Consider the following 13,906-nt stretch of genomic DNA (forward strand, 5'->3'; position numbering starts at 1 on the left):
GTTGTGAAAAAAACTCAGCATATACTTTCTTCAATAGTTAAAACAATCAAGGTGATCTACATAATTAATCATCTCATCAAATGTTATTTTGAAGTATTATTTTCCCTCTAAATATTTCAGATGATAAATTTCCAAGTACATACAAGATAACCTGAATTGTTAACTCAATATTCCTTAATATTTTAGACTAGTCTTTAAGATATATTTCAACTCAGACATTTTCACCAGTAATTAAATACCAAATTATATTTTTTTAAAAACAAGTTTTTACATTTTCTTGCAGCTATACTTCAAGGTACAGCACTAGAATAGTTCAAACCACATGTGAAGTTCTCTGCGATTTAGTGGGTAACAAACAGTGGCCAAAATCCAATAAGCATCTAAGGTTTAACACGTAAGTTTGTTCAGCGCTGCATTAAGAATCCATGGCAAGGGCAATTCGACTGGACAGATTCCTCATCTTTTCCTCCTTCTTGAGCCAGTTTGTTCTAACGTAGAGAAGTGCTTCAGTTTCATAATGCTATAGGAGGGAGGTGGGAGAGAAAATAAAAAGAACAATCTCCCGCCAAGACACTTTCCACACTGCATTAATCAGACCGGAAAAAGAGTAGAGACCTGTTTCTCAGTACAGCCAATAGCGAAATACAAGGCGTTCAAGAGTGACGGTGTATCCGGGAGACAGCCGGTGGGCTGCAGAGAAAGTTGCTCACTTTACCTTTGATAATTTTCATTGCATTCATTGTCTTGTTGGTTCGATTGCAGCTTAAAGCCGTCGGGATGGCTTTCGATGTAAGACGGTGAGTTGAATCGGGGTTCGTGCATCAATAATATGTCTGATTCTTGTAAAACCGAAGCTTTGGGAGGATGTAGAGAGTTTTTTTAAATGGAAAAAAAATCTGTATAATTTGGCATGAAGGGCCAACTGGTCTTTTTATCTTGTAAAACGATTCCACTTCAGAAACTGCAAAAAAAATCCTTAGCAAAGGAATACTAGGAAGCTGTTAATAGTTGCACTTTTTATATGTATGCAAATCTAGTCTAGGTTTTTATTAGAGCATTTCCGAGCTAAAGAATACACCTTTCAGGTTAGTTTCTAATCGATGTATCAGCGGCATTAAATGGAAATATGTTGCCCATCTCAGGTCTGGAGTAATTAATCAGCAAATGTCTTTTTATTATAGTTGGAATTAAAATGATTTTTAAACATGTCCAGAATAATGCAATTTCCATGTGCTCTCAAGTGACTTACACCTGCAGCTCAGTGAGTTGAGCTTTGGTTAATTTAATTTAATATCCTTTCTTTCATTGTGAACTGGAATAGCTCTAATGTATTAACACGTGGCGCAAAATGATTTGTTCTTACTTGAGTCCAGCTCCACCCGGAAGTTTTTTCTCCTGGTTTTAAAAATTGCATTTCAGAAACTACATGTATTGGAATTTCAGACCAGGATATAGGAGATTAATGTGCCGCACAATTAACAACTTTGCAGGCTTGATTAAAATCCTCTAGCAGTTAATTTGGTATCGATTTGGCGCTTTATCTTGGTTGATACATTATAATTAGAGTTAGCTTCCCACTGCCTGTACTTGAGATTTTAACCTCTTTACTCACAAGGTGCTAGTATAGAAACTTTAATACTAAGGTTGGTTTGTTGTTATAAATGTGTAAAGAGCTGAAAATGAAGCTGTAGCTAATCATTCAGAAATATATTTACAATCTTACAGTAACGTATGAATCTTAATCCGTACAATGAGGGAATAGTTTTGTTTGAAAAAAATTCGTGTTTCATATTTAAAGTTTCTGTATGGTGTGTTTATCCTGTAACAGCTGAAGTGCATCTTTATTTTTAAGTGTTGTTTTGACAACTCCACAGTAATTTTTAGGCTTTCATGTCTGTGTGAATTTAAGGGAATGTGGTTTGTGAGTCACTCCTGCCAACTTTGCCCTGGGTTTATGCCAGAAAATATGGGTAAAGAGTGGAAGACAGTGATAGAAGAATACAAGTCAGGTGGAAATGAGAGAGAATCCATGTCTGTAATACAGCATGTGATGCACCAAAGTACCGAATTAGTATTCAAGATTTTTCTCATTTTCTGTAGCCTTCCCTTTTAGTTTCATTCTTGATGCTCTTTCTATTGAATGATTTCTTTATTGCGTATTGAGTTAATTGCTCTCTCATCTTATTTCCATTTCCTTTGTAAGATCAGTTGATGTGTCAATGGCTTGTGATGGACATCATTGTTAAATCCATTACTGTACTTGTGTTGATCTTAAAATATATGAATCCAACAATGTTTTTGGATATTTCAGTAGTTTTAGGGAAAAGGAAATTTTGATGTTTCTTTTCTCAGTGGCATCACTAAAGTGTCTAATCTAATGGTAGTCTCTCTGCTACTCTGGACAATAAATGTCTCCAGCTGAATTTGAGACCTTGTGTTGTGTGAGGTAGCAACTATTCATGTAGTCTGGTGATATTGTCTAACGCTCCTTCTGGCTTCTATTCTTTTCTACCCTATCCCTTGTACTTTGTCTCCCTAAGCCACAGAATGGTCAAGTGAACATGTTCAAATACAGATCAAAATTGACTGGGCTGTGCTGCCTTTCCATTCTGAGCTGATACCTGTAGCTGGAACATCAGGGTGTGATGTTGCTCGGATCTGATGGTGATCAAATTTTAAGGGATATGGAAGGAGGTTACTGGAGGATGACAAAAGTATCTAAAAGATTAAAAGCACCAATGGTGATGATACTGGGAATTTAACTATCAGTTCAGTTTCAAAGTCTTTAGTGCTCTTGCATCAAATAGATCTTGGATAAATGATCTGAAGGGGAGAAAAATAATTAAGGATTCATCAATACTAATGAATATTATACTACTGAAGCTTTTTCATTTTGCAGTAATCAGGGCCAACAGAAGAATATTCAGAATTTGGCAATCATAAGAATTTACGCTTTAGGGGAAAAAAAAGTGCTGATTGGTTGACAACTGGACTGAAGTGTTGATGTGGAGAAAGCAGTGGGGAACTACAGGATGCCCCAGCTCCTGTGTCATTCAATAAAAGCACAAAGCCTGAGCGTATCCCTTTGTTTTTGACAGAGAATTGGTCCCTGCACATATATGTATGTCATTTTTATCAAGAGCAAATGAGCTGTCTCACAAGCTATCTGATTTTCTTAGACAACACCAACCAATCAGTGAGTTTCTTGGTTCATGTCAACTTTATGGAAGTTACATATGTTCGTAGAACAGGACTCGACAAACAAAAGGGATACGTTTAAATGAAAGATGAAGAACCTTGTATCTTGTCTCTTTTACCAGTAATCAAAGTCTGCCCTCCCAAGTGGCAGTATTAATAAGTTGTAGCACATGTCTCCAAAGCTTGTGGATGAAGACAATGTCATAATACCAAGCAATATGTTATGGTATTTCTGAGAATGATAAGCATTTTGTATTCAATGCCTGTAAAATCCATCAGCATGTTTTTATAGATTTTATCTTGTCAACATTTTTATAGTTAAGGAATTTCCATTTCTTTTGAACTTTTTTTGCTTCTGCTTTCAAAGATGTACTATAATTTTATAAACAATGTCCGTTCAATGAATGAGTCAGTATGATTGGAGGTGTCAGTTAAATGTACCAATTCTTTTACACAGTTTATTAGCCAAGTTTGAATGCAAAGTTTTCAGATCTGGACAGAATTTGTTTTGTTGTTTGCCAGTCAAATATTGAGTCATCCTGCATTAGTGTTGTTACAGTTCTATACTCAGTGGGAAATGAACTATCAATCTCATGTTCTATTAATAGAGTATTCAGGATGTGCTTCACATCCACAGTCCACACTGTACTGCTGTAGAGTTTTCATAATTTCACAATGAAACCACTCAACTTTCAGATAATTACATTATTATGCACACATGAATTTTGTTTTTAATATGTATCATTATTTTCTGAGGATTGCCATTATACTATTTGGTTCTTGTTCTGTATAATTTTAAATAGGTGTTGATTTCATGATTATGGATGGTATCCTTTATGCATTGCGCTCTTCAGTTAGATTTGAAAATGTAACAGAATTTTAAGAATTGACTCAGCTGAGATCTTTTAGTTGAGATCTTTTGTAGATTCACAAACTCTGTTGTATCAAACATTGCTTTCCATCATGCTGCTAACAACAGATTCAAAAGTAACTAGATGCCAAACCTTCTACAGTTACTATTAAGCAATGGGTTGTTATAGGAGAGATTTTGCATATTTCACAGTCAGCTGCAGCATTGTTGGTTTGTTTAAAACCAGAATGCTGTTACATTTGAATGCAAATTTTTGTCTTCAGCTAAAGTTTCAGGATTGCAGGTAGATTCTTGGAAGCATTCAGGGATCCATAATTTTGCAGTGCTAATTATTAGGTATTAATGCTCTGTAATGGAATTGATGTTTCATTCTAGTTTTTTATTATTGTGCAAGGCCTCTATGTAATGCCCTTCCCAGGTGAGTGAATGAGCTGGATTTTCATGGTTTTGATTGGGACCAAAATGGATGAAGGGATAAAAGAAAATGCCAGCCAAATCTTGGATACAGAAGTCCCACCTTCACTTCCAGCAACAAATGGCATGGGAAAGTGGGTGGGTTGTGTTTTAAGGTTGCCAGCATTGTTTAAAAGATGCCAAGTGCTGATTTTCATGGAGGTAGTCACTATTGGTAAGGTCTCCTGTTTTATGTAGAATGAGTACGGTATGAACTGTGACCTGGACATAGAATTCATACTTTACAGTTTATTTCCATCAGGAAGTGTGAAAATCTGAGGTGCATCAATGTTACCAACGTCAGAGCCAGCCAGCTATAGACTGGGGGTGGAGTAATTTTTTGAATGGCTCACGTGGCTTTTCTTTATTGGCAGTTCTGTGAGGAATCTTACACCATTTCAACCTTTATTATAGGGCCAAATGTGAATACTTGGTGAGTGTCGGTATGATGCGGATGAAATGGCTAAGACAGCACGAGTGTCACTGTGGTTGGTGAAGATGGGGGGGCATGAAAACCTGTAAATCTGACTTGTGTTGCTTCCTTTATCATTTTAAATTGCTGGTGTTTTCATTCACTAAGATAGGCCTTGAAACTGTGCTGCATTAACATTGACGTTGCCCTGCCTTGGGGCCTGGCTTTGAGGGAATGGGCTGTTAATTGATGCCTTTTAATATTTCAGTTGATAACTTCTGTCTTGTTAAAAGTCAAATTAATTTATGAATGCTGCAAAAGCTTGTACTCTTGTCTATGTTTATTTTATTTGAATGAAATCAGTCTGTCAGAATTCTTTTGATATTGTTTAAAATTGTGGTGGTCTTACCTATATCATGCAGTATTTCAAAAGCAAATTCTATAAGTATGTGTGGAGTCACTTAAAGGAAATAGGCTGCAACAATGCTTGTGTGGTGGTTTAATTGCATCAAAAAGTGTTGCTAGATTGGTTATGTTAGTTAACCATATTCGATATTGTATAATTTTGTAAATGAAGCACTATCTGCTATCTGTCATTTGTAAAACAAAATCAATTTATAATTCAGTGTGTTATGGAACATTGCTTCTTTAAAGTTTCTGCGTCAGCAATGCTTCATTGTCAAATAAGGATGTTTTATTGAATTTGTTGCAATATATTGTACCAATGGCAAATGTACTATACACTATTCCCACAGCTTTGCTATCAATATGAAAAGAAAAACCCATTTTAAGACTGTGTTCAATTAAATTCAGGTCTGCCCTCGTACCTTGTCTCATTGTCAGTTACTTGCTTTGTCAGGGAGAAAGTAAGGGCTGCAGATGCTGGAGCTCCGAGTCGAGAGTGTCGTGCTGGAACAGCAGCAGGTCAGGCAGCATCCGAGGAGCAGGAAAATCAATGTTTCGGCCATAAGCTCTTCACCAGGAATCACCCTCAACAACTTCTCTCCTTCCAATCTCACCTTCACCTACTTCTCCGTCTTTAATGAAGGGCTTATGCCTGAAATGTCGATTCTCCTGTTGCTCGGATGCTGCCTGACCTGCTGTGCTTTTCCAGCACTACTCTCACTACTTCCTTTGGCAGTCATTTTTACACTGTGCTATATTTACCCAAACAAAGTATATTTTGGTGACATAGCAATAGCATTGTTTTCTGATCAACTGGATATTCATGCCTTTTGCATAAATGATTTTTCAGTCTTAAGTATGAAATAAGAACTCAAAGTGAGATCTGAAGCAATATATAGACTTGGTATAATTAAACACATTTATCTAAATCTGTAGAATTTACCTTTTTATGTAAAGACCAAAATGAAGAGCACATTAAACCAGATTACCCCATTTATTCATCTTTAACCAGGTGATGCTGAATGGCCAAATTTTGTTTTGTACATTTCTACCATTCCATGACCTTCGAATTTCCTCCAGCATTTTTATCCTTTCTAACTCCTTTAACAAAATCACTTCAACACGATCTCTTATTCTCCTTGCCCATGTTTTGGTCATTTGTCCTAAAATCTCTGACTGTGGCCTGGTGTCAGGTTTTATTTGCTAGTCCTGTGAAGTGCCGTGGATTGACTGAATTCAAAGTGTTATGCAAATGACTGTTCTCTCTCTTTCGACCTCAGTGTTTCTTTAAATAATTCTGTGAAAATTCTCTTTATCAGAAAAACCCAATACCAAGAGTATTTTTCTGTGGCAAAGCTGTTAAACTGACCTCAGCAATCTGACAGTTTTTGTTAGATTAGATTCCCTACAGTGTGGAAACAGGCCCTTTTAGGCCAACCAGTCCACACCGACCCTCCGAAGAGTATCCCCCGCAGACCCATTTCCGTCTGCCTAATGCAACCACACTCTGGGCAATTTAGCATGGCCAATTCACCTGACTTGCACATCTTTGGACTGTGGGAGGAAACTGGAGCATACGGAGGAAACCCACCCAGACACTGGGAGAATGTGCAAATTCCACACAGACCGTCACCCAAGGCTGGAATTGAACCTGGGACCCTGGTGCTGTGAGGCAGCAGTGCTAACCACTGAGCCACCATGCGATATTGAATTCATTAAGCTAAATTATTTCCAACAATACTGACAAACCAGTATTCCAGCTTCCTTCACGTATCACCCAGTTTTGGAGGTCAGCCTCATTGTGTAATTATTTTGTATTTTTAATCTAAACATTACAAGGTGTTTTGCTGATTCGGGACTCGGGGTGGGGGGGAGGGGTGCGTTGTAGTGGTGTGGCGGAGGAGCTAACTCAGATGAAGGAGCCAATGTTGAACAGAATTGGGAGAGTTAAGAGAGGTTATTGAAAATTGAATTAAAAGGTTGGATTAGAACAAGATTTTAAAATTGAAAAATTAAACAGGCTAATTGATCTCCGGGACAAGAGGCAAGCAAGCTTTATGAATGGTGGATCAACAAGACAGTGTATACACAAAAGGATATGTGATAGCACCAAAGAATATGGGCAATGATAAAGTCATACATTGTAGCAATGAGCAATTTTTTTTTACCGTATGGTTAGAATGGAGTCAAAAATTTCATGCACTCGCTACTATGGTTCACTGTAGTGATAGTCCTTCTCATGTGTGTCTATTTTTGGTTTTAGGAATGAGTTTGAAAAGCATTTATCTTTAAAGGTTTGGCAGGAAGTCACTATCATATTGCAGCTGTATCATGGTGTTTTTTCGCTTCAGTGATGAGTTGACAGATATGCAAAAATTCAGCTGAGGTGACCAGAAAGCCACTTCCCATGTAGAAAAAAATGGTGTGGGGTTACCCCTGAATTTAGAAGTCAGTCATCAGTGTTTCTGTTTCTAATGTTGGCGAATTGCAAATGGGTGACTTTTTAAGCAATGGTTGTTTTGAAAGAAAGAGTTGAACGTTAAAATATGTCCTGATGCTTTTTATTTGTTTAAGTCCAGATTTTTAAACTTTACTTGCCACATTAATTGCAATAAACATTAGTATTTGGCATTTGTTTAATTTACTTTTAAATGATAGTTGACACCAAGGATGGGATGTGTTACGATTGATATTTGAAATGGTACTGTATGTGGAATTTTATGGAACTCCCTTTCTTAACCACTTTAGAGAAGCATGTTGTTTTGTCCTGTTTTACTATCAAGACCTTGTATTTATGAAAGCTAGCTTGTAAATTTGGCAGGAGACTGTCCAAGAAAGACAGGAAAGATCACTAGTGGAGGAAATTATGGTTTGAATCCTGAATAAGACTTGATACCTTCGCAGCTCATTTTGTAATGGATTTTCCAATTCTCAAAGATGTAGGATGTCCATTGTACCTTTAATAGTAGAGCAGGAAGTAGATGTCTACTTTTTAATTTTAGAAGCTGGAAATAAACGTGCTTACTGTGCATAAACTTATCTTCAGGATCATGCCTTTAAGGCACTGGTTGGAATTTAATCCATGACTTATTGTTTCCAATGATTGAACCGGAAGTGTGTGTTTTGTTTCTCCTCTTATGTTCCCAGATTAGATTAGATTAGATTACTTACAGTATGGAAACAGGCCCTTCGGCCCAACAAGTCCACACCGACCCGCCGAAGCGCAACCCACCCATACCCCTAACCTAACACTACGGGCAATTTTAGCATGGCCAATTCACCTGACCCGCACATCTTTGTGACTGTGGGAGGAAACCGGAGCACCCGGAGGAAACCCACGCAGACATGGGGAGAATGTGAAAACTCCACACAGTCAGTCGCCTGAGGCGGGAATTGAACCCAGGTCCCTGGCGCTGTGAGGCAGCAGTGCTAACCACTGTGCCACCGTGCCACCCAATACTTAATGTGCTAATGGTCTGCATGGGCGATATGTGATTCGGCACCAGCAGAAACCTGGCAGTGGTAAACGATGTTAGTTGTTAACGAGATTACCAAAGAATAGGTTGGGCCTGTACTCAATGGAATTCAGAAGAATGAGTAGTGTCCATATCGGAATATACAAAATTCTTCGAGGATTTCACAGGATGGATATGGGAAAGTTGTTTTTCTTTGTGGGAGATCAGAGGGCATAATCTCCAAGTAAAGGGTTGTAGAGACTGGATTGTTATGTATATTCAAAGCTCAGATAGACAGATTTTAATCAGTAAGGGAATGAAGGGTTATGGGGAAAAGACAAGTTAGAAATTTTATTTGAGGATTATCGGATCAATCATAATTTCTTTGAGTTGCGGAGCAGACTTGATGGGCTGAATGGCCTACTTCTGCTCCTGTGTCTAGTTTTATTAGCATAAATATATTGGGAGCCAAGATCAGGTTTGGATGTTTTTTTCATATTTAATTATCACTTGTAAATATTTCATGGGTCATTGGTTTCACTTTAATTAGGCGTGCGTCATCATTATTTGTTGAGGCTAGCTTAGTCAGAATTCTAAATATTCTGGCTTGCCTCATGATCGGCTTACATTGGTTCCCAGAGAATTCCAACATTTCCTTTGTTGTGGAAGAAACAATGCTGTAGTTTTTGTTCACTGTCTACATGTCACTCATTGGACTTAGCAACTATCTCAGAACCTAATAAATCAGCGTGGAAGCATGGTATCCTCAATATAAGGGTTTGCCCGAGAAGGGAATAAGATACTGTTGTGTTATGGTACACTATCAGTTAGACCTTAACAGCCAAGTTCATGATATTTAAAACAGAAATTGCTGGAAAAGGTCAGCAGGTCTTGCAGCATCTGTGGAGAGAAATCAGATTTCATGTTTCAGGTCAAGTGAGCCTTCTGTCCACAGATGCTGCCAAACCTGCTGACCTTTTCCAGCAATTTCTGTTTTTGTTTCTGATTTAAAGCATCCACAGCTCTTTTGATTTTTTTAAACACATGCTAACACTGTCTTAAGGGTATAGAAACTCTTCAGTAACACAATATTCATGTTCGGTTTCTAATGTGTTACGAGAGATAACCTAAGCATTGCTGTTTCAAGTTAAATACCCTGCTGGTGGCCATCTATAAAATAAAGACTGAGAGACAGAAAATGACCACAACCTTCATTTACTGATACAGTAGTTTGATGACAAGAACTCCTGTTTAATAGCATGTAATATCAGTTTAATATCAGCCAGGTAAACTACTTTTGAGTTCTTTTCCTCTGCCCACAGAGTCAATCCTGATTTGAGGTAAGGTGGAGGAAAAATTACTTGCTCTTCAGACAAATGAATGATAATCAGATCAGGACAAGTTTTCAAACGTCAGTGTAATGCTTAGTCTCTTAAAGTCTGTTTTACCTGTTCACATAATTATTGAATTGATAACACATGCATCTGTACAACTCAGGTGGTGATGAGTTTTTATCTTTGGAAGTACCTATGCTTTACATCTAAACTCCAAAGCAGTTTTCTCCATCAAAGGCAATAGTGGCTCCTATTGATTTCTTTTTAAAAAGTAATATACTTGGGACTGGATTATAATTGATGGTAGCACACTTATGTGACTGGATATAGACTTTGTAAGGACTGCTGCAGTATTTTGTTACTTCAAATGTGAAAATAGGAGTTATTTTTAGATTCATTTAAAATGTACAAATTTCTATTGAAATTGTATACCATCCTATTTTTGAAAAATTGTATTTTGTCTTAGTCATGAAGTTTATGTACAGAGTCAATTTTCTGTGATAACATTGGCAAATTATTTGAAAGAAATATGATTTGTTTGGGCTTGCTATAAATGAATGCTGCCAAACGTAGCTGTCGTGGCCTGCATGTCAGTATCCATTTAAGACACATACTCCTGATGTTATCATTCTATTACACCATGTAACCTGAGGTAAAAAGATCTCATGCATCATCTGAATTTGGACTATTTGATGCACAAGCTCTGACTAGAAGCATGCTGCTCATCTCACTGGACCCAAAATGTTAACTCTGCTTTCTCTCCACAGATGCTGCTAGTCCTGTTGAATTTTTCGAGCAACTTCTGTTTTTGTTTCTGATTTCCAGCATCCACAATTCTTTGGCTTTTCTGCTGATTACTGTTCTGTTGTAATACAAAAGCCTAATACTATTGCAGATATTCTGTGCCTGTGAATGTAACATCTGCATCTGTTGCATCCTTCAATACCGTGGATGACCAAGTCTAATTTCTTTGGTATGAGACAGAACCTAAATATTGCTGCATCAGGTAGAAAACCTTGTTGGAGGCAGTACCCACTGCAGAGACCTACCAATATTTTGGAGTCTATGAAGAATTTAAATTGTATCCTGAAATTCTGAGCATCTCTAAATGTTACCAGAAGAATATATTCTAAAGATTACATCTGTTGGGTTATCCATTAAGCAACTTCTTTTTGGCATAAAGACAACACTAGAAACTAATCAATGGAAAGTGTGAAAGTAAGATCAAGGAAGAACCCCTTCTCTTGCACGGCAAGGTGCAACTTTATTACATGCAGTTTTTTCCTGTAATTTATTGAGTTTTTGTTGCATGCTATTAAAATTGTTCCATTCGCCAGAGGCAGTGGAATAAGGAGCCACTTTATAAGTTGAAACAAAGGTAAAAAAAATCTGCTGATTTTGCATTGCTGTTACAAATGCGTTACTATTACAAGTCCAAAATTTCCCCTGTTTATTGGAAACAGATTACAGGAAGTATCATTAGCAACAACAATAATAGGCCAGTGTTAGGAAAATCTTCCCATTATTTTGGCTCACCACTATAGCACATACAATAAACACAGTAGGCTGCCACAATATGTTTCGTGCACATTGGCTTCCAATAAAGCAATCAATATCTTGGCTCCTAATAATAATTCCATTTTCTACCGTCGTTTTCACAAACAACAGGATTGGTGTATTGATCAAGTTGTCACTCTTCACACTTGACTGCAGAAAGTGGAGCCACCCTCTTTCATTCATTCTTTACCCATGACTTTTTTTTCTCTTCCCACCTCGCCCTCTAAACTTTTTATGTTTTTCTGTCTACTGGCTGCTGTCACTTGCCTCCTCATTTACATGCTCATTCTCCTTGCCCCTTTCTCTGCATGCACACTGTCTCCATTCCTGCTCCATTCTATCCACCTCCAACTTGCTTCACTCTCACTGTACATTCAACAATTCTTGTCTTCCCTTTTGTACTCTCCCACTTGTGACATACCACAGCACGCAGGGAGGGCATCCATCCCGTTAGCTGTCCACTGCTCACATGTTTAGAACAATGAAAAACTATAAAACCACTTTCTCCTTTATAGCCCTGTACACCTTTTTGTTTTTACATATGTCCATCGGCTTTGCCATTAAGTTGTGCATTGATTCCAGTCTCAAGCACTCCCCAAGCATTCATTCTCACAGGGCAAGACAAACATGAAATTTGTCGTCATGTATGAAATGGTTTCTTGGGTTTAAATTTTACTTGAAGTTAAGTTGGATTCTGTTATGTGATTGTTATTGTTGTTGTCTGGGAAACAAAAGTGACTAATCAAAGGCTTTGTGATGATGAAAGTTAAATTGTGCAAGCATTTGGTCTTTGTGGTTGTTCCTGCACCACAGCTGATCATTGAATCTTGTGAGAAGTTTTGTACTTTTATGAAGATGACACAACTGAATGCATGTGATAGGGTGAGATGAAGTTTAACGGTGATGCCACTGTAAGTACTTCCAAAGCTGTATGCTACCTAAAAAAAAAACAAACTTATCTCCAAACTCAGAGATCTAGGACTCTGCTCCTCCCAGTGCAACTGGATCCTCAATTTCCTGACCCTCAGGCTGCAATTAGCAAGAATAGGTGACAACTCCTCAGTAATAATCCTCAAGGCTGCGTACTCTGCCCCTTCTTATAAACTCCTGTCTGGGTGGCCAAATTCGGCTTTAACTCCATTTAAAAACTGATGATGCCTTCGAAGTGGCTTGGATCTCAAACAATGACGAGACACAGTATGGGTGGCTGTCATATAAAGCGTGTTTATCGGCAGCACAATTTGGCTATAATGTTGCTGAAAAATTTAGTATTTTCGAGAACACTTTTGGTTTGCAGTAGTGTGATTCCAGCAGCGATAGGTTTGCACTCTTTGTTCTGCGTATGTACCAATGTTTGCTGCTGTCGCAATGTGTGAGAGGAATAGTAATGTACATTGAGTAGGGTAGCAATTCGTTCAATAACATACAATCTGGCATCCTTTTGAACAGCTTCTTTAAGACAGAAGAAAAAGGACAAAGTGATTAAAAACTGGATGTCCTTTTTTTTTTACACCAACCCCCAAGAAGCAGTCAGAAGACAATAAACCAAAACCATCCACTTCTGCAACTACCCACAATTGCACCTGAAGGTGATGATAATGACCCTCTATTCCTGCATCAACAATATTTTTCAATATTTTCATTCCTGATGAACGGCTGTTGCCCAAAATGTCAATTCTTCTGCTCCTCGGATGCTGCCTGGCCTGCTGTGCTTTTCCAGTACCACTCTAGTCTTGACTCGGATCTCCAGCATCTGCAGCACTCACTTTCGCCTAATATTTTTCAATGTAATGTATTAAATTTACTTTGGTTTCATTGATTAAAAAATATGATCTAAAACTTCATTCAGGCTGTGTTATCCTTTGTGTTAGACATTTGGGTGATTTTTTTGAGTGATTGTGAGTGATTTTTTTTTGTTTTGCTGGTCTACACCTAACTCCATTTTTCAAGTAGGCCCCATTATTTCTATGAAACGAAGTTGTGTTCCAGTGAAACCATGGCATTATAGGACAACTACCCATAGGAAAGAGATAGAGAGCTTAACAGTGTGGTGTGAAGACAACAAACTCTCTCCATGTTGACACTATGGTGAAGAAAGCACACTCTGAGATATTTAGCTCACTATCTCTATTACTACTGAGTTCTGTTCATTTGTTCATAACTCTTTACTAACCCGTTATTTACTATAACACGATTTCACTCATTCATAAAACTGCATTTC

General features: G+C 37.8%; 1 protein-coding gene across 5 annotated transcripts in view; it reads left to right on the plus strand.

The window, feature by feature from the left end:
* Nucleotides 1–13,906, plus strand: part of ergic1 (endoplasmic reticulum-golgi intermediate compartment 1) — a 131,968-nt gene that overhangs the window by 9,172 nt on the left and 108,890 nt on the right. For 4 of the 5 annotated variants that reach the window (XR_009645541.1, XR_009645542.1, XM_060837110.1 and 1 more), the window contains exon 1: nucleotides 670–797. The exons of the other annotated variant lie outside the window; for it this stretch is intronic. Coding sequence is in view for 2 of the 4 variants with exons in the window: in XM_060837110.1 (XP_060693093.1) it covers nucleotides 778–797 (20 nt within the window). In the remaining 2 variants the exon portion in view is untranslated. Of the gene's footprint in view, nucleotides 1–669; nucleotides 798–13,906 lie in introns of those variants that run through there. 5 annotated transcript variants of the gene reach the window in all.

This window comes from Hemiscyllium ocellatum, chromosome 16 (genome assembly GCF_020745735.1).
Source record: "Hemiscyllium ocellatum isolate sHemOce1 chromosome 16, sHemOce1.pat.X.cur, whole genome shotgun sequence".
Classification (NCBI taxonomy): domain Eukaryota; kingdom Metazoa; phylum Chordata; class Chondrichthyes; order Orectolobiformes; family Hemiscylliidae; genus Hemiscyllium; species Hemiscyllium ocellatum.